Below are 10,833 nucleotides of genomic sequence, written 5' to 3' on the forward strand. Positions count from 1 at the left end.
GTGTGTTCAATTTATTTTGAAAGAAAAAAATCTACGTACCTACTTACGTGTTTCCTTTTCTATCATTAAACTGTAAACCTGCCCCCCTAAAAAAAAAAAAAAAAAAAAAAAAAAAAAAATATCCCGTAATAGGAAGTAAAAAAAAATCCACAAATTATTTTTATAACTTGAAAGCTTGAAACTCTTTTTATAACTTGAAACTTCTTTTATTTAAATAAACTCTTTAAACTATAAACTTATTCCCCCCCACAGCACCCTTGTCTCATCAGACTCTCTCCCCCCTCCCCCGGAGTGTCGCTGTCGCCTGCACACCGCTACGTCACACGCCCGCATAGGCGCTATGAATGATCCTCTGCGGCGCCGTGCCTACCTTACCGTACTGCGGAAACAAATACAGCGCACCGCGGACCCTGTAGTTCTGTGTCTGAGCGGGTTCTCACTACTTGGCGTGTTGGCAGCACGACTTGGCGCTAAGAAGGTGAGAACTTGGCTCTTCTTTTTCCACTTAATTAGTTAAATTATTAAATTAATTTAATTGATGGTCAACCTCCGTGGTCGAGTGAGTATCACACTAAGATTGCACGCCGGAGGTCCCGGGGTCGATTCCCGGTGGAGTCGAAGTTTTTTTCTGCTTGGAGTTCGGGATGCACTCAGCCTCGTGAGGACAATTGAGTAGCTAATTTATTCGAGTAGCAACCAGTGGCGGCATTACCAATGTAAAAAGATTCTTGATAGATGGAAATTGATTGCAAAGGAAGCACATAATATGGCTATGATCTCCACAGAAGTTGTGAAAAGGCTAGATCATTATAATCTCAAATAAATTCACGATTCACTTTGACTAGAAAGGACTTTTATTTTAATTAAATCAAAATTGAATATTTTTACTGACCAAAAAAGTTTACCAACCTAGTGAGCTTGGTTGATAGTGCGTCTGCCTTGTAAGGATTCGATTCCCGCCCGGGGCGGATTTTATCCTGAACGGAAAACGTTCGTTCTCGGAACGGCATCCTGCCTTCCTTCGCTCTTCGGAGATCAAAATCAATGATTTTTTTTTCTGTGCTCTACTTTTGTAGTTATGCAAGCAGATAGGTAGATAATTATTTATATTTTTACCTTCTTTTGCTTTACAGGTGTATATTTTGGAGCCAGTGATATTCGGTAGCTTTGTTCAGTTCTTCATAGATCATTATAATCTCAAACATCAAATCATTCTACTCAATAGTGAGCGAGATGTGTCTTTCATTCAGGAAAAGGTAAGTTCTATACCAGAAAACATGGAATTCAATATGATTCAGGAATAATCAAAGTTACATCATACCCTGATGTACTATTTCTAATATTTTTTCCCGAAATCGAAGAGAGAAGGAAGACAGGATAGGAGATGGGCCTTTCCAAGAACGAACATTATCCGTTGAGGAGAACATCCGCCCCGGGTGAGAATCAAAAAAGGTAAGTAATTTATTAAAGCCTAGCTCCCCGTATTACGAGTCCAACTTTTTTCCCCTTTCTTTTTTTAACCAAAATTTTAATAAATGCCTTTGTTTAACCCTTATATGTCTTGGTTTATATTCTCAGGTAACCCTAGTGATAGGCGACCCCTACTGCATCACCTCAGTACTACCCTGGGAACATCTGGAGGATTTCTGCCTTCTCAAGCATCGCTTCTTCCCCGGTCTGGCTACAAATTCTAATAGCGAGTCTGATACTAAAGCCCAGAGTGAGACTAAGAACAATGATCTTACCAACCATGTCAATGATAACCATCTCAACTCTAATACACAAGCAAGGTAATTAAGAGTCACATTTTACCTTGACCTATATTTTTTACGCTATTAAATATTTAATTCCAGATGCCGTAATAGGCGAAATGAAATGGAATTGAATTATTTCAAATCAAAAATGATTTTTGATATTTTTGAATTGAACTGTTTTACCAAGTGTCTGTAGGTACCAACAAAACAAGGTAATGCAAATTTATTCCATTTTTATTATTATTATAATCAATAGAGGATATCAAGGCATTTGCAGCAATGCCAGCTTAAGTAGTCTTCTGCAGATTATGACGATGGGTCAGCTCCCTGGTTAGGGGTCACCTGTGCTCGCGTTGCACGCGGGAGACCCGGGTTCGATTCCCGGCGGGGTCAAGAAATTTGTATCATGCAAATGATTGACTCCGTGACTGGCTGTTGTGGGACCCACTCAGCCTCGTGAGGAAAATAAGTAGCTATGACATATAAATGCGCATAGCGACCGGTGCCAGCATGGTAGGTAAACATTGGATTTTAGGATTATTGAGATATTGGGAAAATCATGCAATGCTGCAGTGAGTAGGTACCAAAGTTGTGACATAAAAACACAAAGGAACTGCATTTACATTTTTTACATTATTATTATTTTATTTATTCCATTGTGATTTCTCAGTAATTTTGTGAAGGTCCATGATTTTTTTTTTGCTTGCAGCAAATTTATCATTTTCCTTTTTATAATGGAGCAGTTGCAAATGGGTAAAAATTATAAATAAATGGTCGATTCCTATGTAAAAAGTTGGGAAAAATTCAAATCCGAGGTCAAAACTCCGAAAAAATAACGAAAATTTAATTTTCATTTTCCGTTCTAATGAAAGAGTTCAAAGATGTGTGACGTCAGACTTTACGCAGTTTAGCTCTCCCACTCTTTCGAGTATCAATTCGGACAAATCAATTGTCGGCCCATCCAGTGGCTTAGTTTTCTACCTCCACTCTCTTTCCCCTTGTATCAATTTTGTGTTTATATTTTCTTCCTAATTGTTTAGATTTCATATTTAATTTTGTGTACCGTGTACCTATATGTGAAGTGAAAACGTATCGGAACTTCGAGGAAAAGGGAGAGAAACATGGAATGCCCTTTTTGTTAATTGAAAGTTACCAAAATATGAACGATTATTTAAATTAATCACTCATAAGAAATGAAAGAGGCATCATGTGATATTAAAATAAATAAATTACTTAAGCATGATTTTAATGAATAAATGCTGGTAAAAACTGCAAATTTTTTGATTGAATAATTTTATTCATACTTCACAAATGTGAAAAGTGAACATATTTACCACAAACCACATAGTGAAAATATTTAAATAATGTGATGAGTGAAAACTTTGAAAACATACTGTTGTACTCTTGTTTATATAAACCCCTATTCCCATTATACTGCAAGCCATACCCATACTCCAGTCACAGTACAGTCAAAATTTTCTTACTGATTTCTTTAGTGAATTTTTGTGGATGTGTTGATATGTTAACATAATGTTGTTTACAGTTCAAGTCATAGTATTTATACACTCATCTAATCACATGTAAAATATTTGACTGTTCATTGAACGTACTGTGAATGGAGTGTGATCTGAACGGATAGTGGAAATTGGGATTTAATTTACATTTGTTCTAACAAGAGATACCACCGGAAACTTTTACCGTAGCTTTTGAATGTAAATATATTTTTTCTGTAATATATCTGCCCATTTCCAACACCAACTTATGTTTCAAATGTTGGTAAGTTCGAATGATCAAGTGTACTTCACTTTCCTTATCCTATATATAGGAAGGAAAGTAAATAGTAATGTCTTTCAGTAGGTAGGTATGTTTAAGTTCTGGTTTGTTTATACTAGTGGTTCAATTAACTGTAGACCTCACTCAGAAAAAGAGGCTCTATGTACCCCAAAGGTCAAAATTTAATGGGTGAATTTCCTCCAATGTTTTGAACGTTTTTACCTAATTTTCCCCTAAATCGGATGAACAATTCGAAAGTTATGATGAAACAAATGTACAAACTAAAGAAAGATCAAATTAAAAGACCATTTCTGTTGTCGATTGTGGGCATCAAACTCGGGAACTTCTACATGAAAAACAAGCACATAACCACTGGTCCTATTTCGTTCGTATTTCAGAAAGACTGCATTGTGGTTCCGGCCACAGCTACAGTGTACGCTCAAATCGTGTCCTCAGACTTCGTCAAAGCGTGGAACACCCTGAATCCGTACATAGACGAGGAGACCGGGGAGACACTGGTGGAGATACCACCCTGTATAGAGTCGTGTAAAGGTGAGTGAACCACTCTGGTTATCTGGGGAAAATCGGATTTTTTTTTTCGTTTCGGCCTCAAAGGACCACGGAATTCTTAACTCTATGGTTTCTGGTTTCTCTTGTGCCAGTATATCTTCATCCGAGAAGAATGGTCGGCCTTTCTCTCCTCAGACCACTTGCTGTTAGGTCTTGCTGTGGTGGTGATTTCAGAGCTTCTCTGAATCGGAAAAATAAGGTTAAAAAACAGAAAGGAAAAAAATCCTTGAAGCAGATCGACTTCTAAGATATTGCCCAATTTCTCCGTATTTATTCAATGAACACTGTTCTGGCCCCGATCAACTAGATAATTTTCTTTTTGTGATAAATATGTGTGGTTAGTTTAATCAAAATTGGATTAACCTTTCGCGGCTCAGAAGTTATGGTGAAACTGACAGACAAACTAAATGCATAATTGTCAAGGTATAGTCTAAGAGGTAGTACAGGCAGAGAGAGAAAGGGAGCGAAGCTAGATTTTTTTTTCAGGAAAGAAACCGTACAACGTCTTCCAGACAGAAGGAATTAACTTTCATTTCTATAATTTTGTACTTGACAATAAGGTTAGACGAGAATGATGCAATGGTCATAATTGATGATATAATGGAACTACTTTGTCCTACTTTACTGCACTGTAATTCTGCTTTCGCCGCCCGAAAGCTAAAGCCGCTACAACAACAACAACAACAACAACTGCACTGTAAAGAAAACGTTCAAAGCCCGGTCTTTCCCAAAATTTAATCGGATTTTTTTTTTACCTATTCATTATTCTAATAACCCCCTTCCTTTCTATTCTATTATATTCTAATAGCTCTACATACTATTACGGCACTTGTTTAACTGATTGGTAATATTGGTTTCCTGTGTTCCTGTTGATTTCAGGTATCGGCTATGCACATGACATTCAACTCTCACAGTTGTCCCTGGACAAATTTAAACCTCTCACCTCGCCTATTCCTGTACTACAGTAAGTATAACAGTCATTTCCAGATCTTAAGTCCACTACGCTAACCACTACACGTTTCATGTGGAGTGCATGTTGTGAGTAATATAATTGGGGGCATAATTGGCCTAGTGACAAAACGTTTGTTAGTCATGCAGAAGGTCCCGGGCTCGAATTTTTCCATTTACAAAATCTTGCACTACTTAGTATTTCGACTGCAAATACATATGTCAATGGGTTTTGGTGTTCTCGTGTTGACCCATCACCTAAATGGGAAGTAGTGTGTCTCTTATCTCTTATCTGATGAGAGACATACTACGACACAGACCACAAGAGTCTAATAAATAATAAAGCACTTGTTTCTTTGCTACTAATTACGGCGAATTTGGTCTGTTATTAAATAATTTATCTATATTTCCATTTTAATCTGTACCTATGGATTATTTTCCCTTCAGGTTTGACTGGTCAGGCCAGACCACCGTCCCCAAGTCCCGCGTGTCACGCAAACACCTCGAGGCCCTCGCGTCAGGCTGATTATCACCAGGAAATAGTCCTGGCTGGTTATGGGGACATGCTGCATGATAAGGAACGGGTAAGTGAACTTTCAGGGATGACAGCTATGTAGTATGTACCTATACTGTCTATTTGGGTTACTCTAAACAGAGAGAGAGAGAGACCCCTAACCAGCCTCACTACTTGTTAAAAGAGGTACCTATGTTGATGTAGGTCAAGTACAAAACCAAGTCTTCACAATGGTTGATTGTAGGTACATCTACCCAAGTAAGTGATTCAGGGTGGAAAAGAAAATGAGAAACAGCAATACATAATGGACTCCTGAGTCTTCTTCTTTTTCTTCTTCTTATATTCTTTGCCTTTTCCTGCTTATGTGGGGTCAGTGTTTTGAGCTTTTGAGTCAGGCTTCTCCAGTCCACTCAGTTATGAACTTTGTTTCCATTCAGTCCTTCTTCTCTCAGATCTCGATGTACACAATTCTTCCATCTCTTCTTAGGTCTTCCTCTTCCTCTCCTCCCTGCAACTTGTATCTCTGCAGTCCTCTTCCCAACATAATCTTCTTCTCTTCTTTCAACATGCCCAAACCACTTTAATCTGCTCTCCTGTATTTTCTTTGAAATTTCAGTCACTTTGATTTTATTCCTTATCACTTCATTCCTGATCCTGTCAAATGTTGTCACTCCACAACTCCATCTCAACATTCTCATCTCTGCCACCTCCAATCTGTGTTCATGTGCTTTCTTCATGGGTCAAGTCTCTGATCCATACATCATCATTGGTCTGACTACCGTCTTATAGATTTTGCTTTTCATTCTGAGGCTCATTCTTTGGTCACACAGTATACCAGACATTCTTTTCCAACTCATCCAAGCTATGTTCACCCAGTGTTCAATTTCACTGTCTAAATCTTTGCTTTTGCTCACCGTAGATCCCAGATATTTGAATTTTGGAACAATGTTAAGTGATTCCCATCTAGATTTATACTTTCTTCTTCTTTGCCAAAGTTCATTTGTACCGTCTTTGTTTGGTTTATCTTAAGTTCTCTCTCTTCTAGTGATGTTCTCCATTCATTTAACCATTCTTCCATATCTTCTTTTTTCTTCCCACACAATACTACATCATCCACAAACAACATACACCAAGAGGCTTCTCTTCTTACGTCCTTTGTCAAAACATCAATAATCACATCAAATAGGTACAGTGATAGAGCTGACCCCTGGTGTAGTCCCACTTCTGTTGGAATCCGCTATCCGCTCCGTTAGTCCCACACTGCTTCTTATCTTGGTTGATACTCTGTTATAAGGACCCCAAAGATCAAAATTTAATGGGTCAATTTCCTCCAATGTTTGAACGTTTTTACCTAATTTTCCCCTAAATCGGATGAACCATTCGAAAGTTATGATGACACAAATGTACAAACTAAAGGAAGATCAAATTAAAAGACCATTTCTGTTGTCGATTGTGGGCATCAAACTCGGGAACTTCTACATGAAAAACAAGCATATAACCACTGATCCTATTTCGTTCGTATTTCAGAAAGACTGCATTGTGGTTCCGGCCACAGCTACAGTGTACGCTCAAATCGTGTCCTCAGACTTCGTCAAAGCGTGGAACACCCTGAATCCGTACATAGACGAGGAGACCGGGGAGACACTGGTGGAGATACCACCCTGTATAGAGTCGTGTAAAGGTGAGTGAACCACTCTGGTTATCTGGGGAAAATCGGATTTTCTCTGGTACCTACTTTCTTCTCTCTCATGCACCTCCATATCTCTTCCCTCAGCACTCTGTCATAAGCTTTTTCAAGGTCAATGAATACAAATATCAGCGACTGTTCTTTTTCCAAGTGTATTTCCATAAATTGCCTTAAGGCAAATATGGCATCTGTTGTGCTTCTACCCGGCATGAATCCAAACTGCTTGTCTGATATTTGTGTTTCGAATCTTATTCTCTTGTTGATTATTATCTCATATAGTTTCATTGTGTGAGACATTAACTTTATACCTCTGTAGTTGTTGAAGTCCTGTAAGTATATCTCCTTTGTCTTTAAGGGAAATATGAGACATTTTTAATACTGAAAGTGTTCTCTACCATCCAACTGTTGAAGTTCATCATTGTGGTCTAATTCTCATTAAATTCCATGCCTTGGCTGGGATTGAACCCATGCCCTCCCGTTTACCAGACATCTGTCTTGACCCCATACCACCCATGCATTGGTTAATGGTAATCATAGAAGGCCAAATTCAGGAACCGTGCTAGACATTATTCTATCAAAACATTAGTTATAGCTATTTTACATTATTCCTTTCAGAATTTTAAGTACTATGTTGCTCTCAAGGAAGCTATTGAGAAAACAAAAGCAGCGGGGAAGAAAGCAAATGTCCTTGACATTGGGACAGGCTCGGGACTTCTCTCTATGATGGCGGCTAAGTGTGGAGCTGACTGCATTTATGCATGTGAGGTAAGGATTGCTATGATAGATTATTGTTGTAAGACTTCCAACGGGCTAGTGATCACTACACTACCAAATCAATACATAGGTAGGTACTGGAGGTCTTGCCCAAGTCTTCTTCATTGGGGAAAAAATATCTAAATTATTTATCTTCCTCATCTCATTTCATATTTCAGAGCTTTGTTCCCATGAGCCTGTGTGCAAAGGAAGTCATAGCCAGTAATGGCTACACTGACAAAGTCACTATCATCGGTAAGAAATCAAATGAGTTGACGGTAGGACCCGGGTGTGATTTGCCGCATCGAATGAACATTCTTGTGACAGAAGTGTTTGACACGGAGCTGATTGGGGAAGGAGCATATGCAACATTCTCACATGCACATGAGTGTTTGCTTGAGGTAAGTAGGTTAGTAGAATAGGAGAGCTCCCCAAATACCTTTTTTCTCCCTAACCACCTTCTCATTAATTCTTTTCCCATACAACATACAGGTGGAATCAACATTTTCCAGTCTACCCTGGGAAAGAAAAAAAAATATTTAATGGGTAACTAACTCTTTCAACTGTCAAATGCAAAAGTTGCTCTTGAGAATAACACAAAGGTGATCTTAGGGCTGTACAGCAATAGGTAGCGCCAGTATGCAAGCACGCTTGCGGAGGAGCAGAAAGAAATGCGCAGAAACGTATGCGCACAAACACATTAATGTGTTGCCGGCGAGGGAGCTTTGCTCGGGACATTTGATGTGACGTCATCGCCTACGGGAGCGTATGCCGTGACTTTCAAAGTTCACGATTTACCGGTATTTTTTTAATCGATTTATCTTGGGATCTAGAAGTCGTAGAAGAAAAAGAAAAATTCCGTTGGTCTTCATTTTTCCTGCTCTATGACTTTGAAACATCACCCAAGTAAGCGCAATTGATCTATTATAATTATTTTCTATTTGTTTTTAGTGAACCTAATAGCGGTAACCTGACCCCAGCTCCCCGCCTCGTATCCAGTTCAGTAACAGTAATGCCACTCCGAGCTTCCTTTATGTTTGTACCCGTCACATTTGATCATCTATGGAAGACACGGGCATTAGTACGCGAAGCTGAGGGCTTCACTATGCGCTGCTTTGATGAGTTTATTGCAGTGAGTATATTAGTTTCTTATCTTTTTTCTATATTAGTATATTAGTTTCTTTTCTTGTGGGAAGAAGATATCCTGGAATGGCTGAGGCTAGGCACACATGAAGAACTCAAACATCTAGCAGCAGATCGAGACTCATACAGAGCTGCAGTATCATCAGTTTTGGCAACCAACGTTCACGTTGTCGCCCATCAATGAATGAATGAATGAATGAATGAATCTTTTTTCTTGATTTTTAATAAAGGGAACTGTACCTGCTAAGTCTTATCGTCCCGAAATCGAAGAGAGGAGAGAGCTAGCCGTTCCGATGACGAGGATGGCATAATCGATAACGAGCCTTACCGTTAAGAATAGCTCGTTCCGGTCTCGAATCGGACCCGCCATCAGTTTAATCTAAACCTTACTGTTACAGTTAGAGTTGATTCTCGCTACCCTAGTTAGCTTGGAGGGTAGAGCGTCTGCTTTGTAAGCGCTTGGTCGTGGGTTCGAACAGATAAGTTTCGTCCTCGGAACAGCGGGCATTCCATATAGAGTCCTTAGCAGTTACAGTTCTTTCTATCAATTCTCAGTTAGAATCAACCTAATACAAAGCTATTTCTCTCTCTCTCTCTATCAACATGGACCTTCACAAAGTTACTGAGACATCAATCAAGATGTTAAGACAAAACATTTCTCCTCTCCTGGTTTCAGAAATCCCGTGTCTTCAGTCGAGATCAAGTAGACGGGCATCCTCTGTGGGAGTATCCGTGTTGTGCCCTGGCTTCCCCTAAGGAGTTACTATCTGTAGATCTAACCCAGCCGGATCCACCTTCCCCTGGATATAGAGCCACTCAGGCTGTGCAGATAGAGAGGTGAGAGGAATATTTTTAATTTTTGATAAGAGATAACTATAACTGCTGAGGTCTTGTTGTCCCCAAATTGAAGAGAGAAGGAAGTCAGGATAGAAGAAAGCCAGCCTTTTCGAGAACGAACATTATCCGTTCAGGATAAAATCCCCCCCGGGCGAGAATCGAACCCGCAACCTAGCATTTACAGGGAAGATCTCAAAGTTAAATCTTCTTCGATTGTTGTAGAAATGTCATTGGCTTGGAGTCGATTCCCGCCCGAGACGAAGTTCATCCCAAAACAGATTAAAACGGCTGGCTTTCTATCGTTTAAGTTCCCTATATTAAACTTAAAAAGAAGAAGAAGAAGAAGAAGAAGAATTTTATTTTATTATCATTATTTTTTTTTTTTTATTATTTTATTTTACAAGTTTCCATTTATTGGTTTTTCAGAACAATTTTCTCATCAAATAAATAGACAACAAATGGTATACCCATCCGTAAAAGCCGGAGCTTGTGCCACGGATGGGGAGTTCATGAAACCTATTTTTTTTTTCTTTTTGAAAAAAAGCATTCAAAAGGTGCAAATGGTTTAAAATGTAGTGAGAAAATTCTCTTTACTTGTTGAATAATTTTGCCAAATATCAAAAAACATCAGATAAAAGAGAGTCGGCTGCAGCCTTTTCCCGGCTCTTCTCAGGCTGAGAGAGGTTAATGTGAGGACGCAGGTAGCTTGTCACTGAATGGTGGGTAAAATAACCGTCACTAAGAACCTTGGCCGTTTTACAGTGACATTAAACTGACCCCCTTAAAAAAAAAAAAAAAAAAAAAAAAAAAAAAAAAACCCCAAAAGGAAAAAAAAAAAAAAACCAAAATTTTTT

At 38.8% G+C, this 10,833-nt stretch overlaps 1 protein-coding gene across 1 annotated transcript in view; it reads left to right on the forward strand.

Annotated features, from left to right (window-relative positions):
• Positions 1 to 233: 233 nt before the first annotated feature.
• LOC103510910 (protein arginine N-methyltransferase 7-like) overlaps positions 234 to 10,833 on the forward strand; it is a 19,705-nt gene continuing 9,105 nt past the window's right edge. Inside the window, exons 1-5 of the mRNA XM_026824846.1 lie at positions 234 to 478; positions 1,134 to 1,256; positions 1,579 to 1,790; positions 8,951 to 9,131; positions 9,819 to 9,979. Of these exons, the coding sequence (XP_026680647.1) occupies positions 341 to 478; positions 1,134 to 1,256; positions 1,579 to 1,790; positions 8,951 to 9,131; positions 9,819 to 9,979 (815 nt within the window). The 5' untranslated portion in view covers positions 234 to 340. The remainder of the gene's footprint in view (positions 479 to 1,133; positions 1,257 to 1,578; positions 1,791 to 8,950; positions 9,132 to 9,818; positions 9,980 to 10,833) is intronic.

Source organism: Diaphorina citri, unplaced genomic scaffold (genome assembly GCF_000475195.1).
Source record: "Diaphorina citri unplaced genomic scaffold, Diaci psyllid genome assembly version 1.1 scaffold656, whole genome shotgun sequence".
Lineage (NCBI taxonomy): Eukaryota > Metazoa > Arthropoda > Insecta > Hemiptera > Psyllidae > Diaphorina > Diaphorina citri.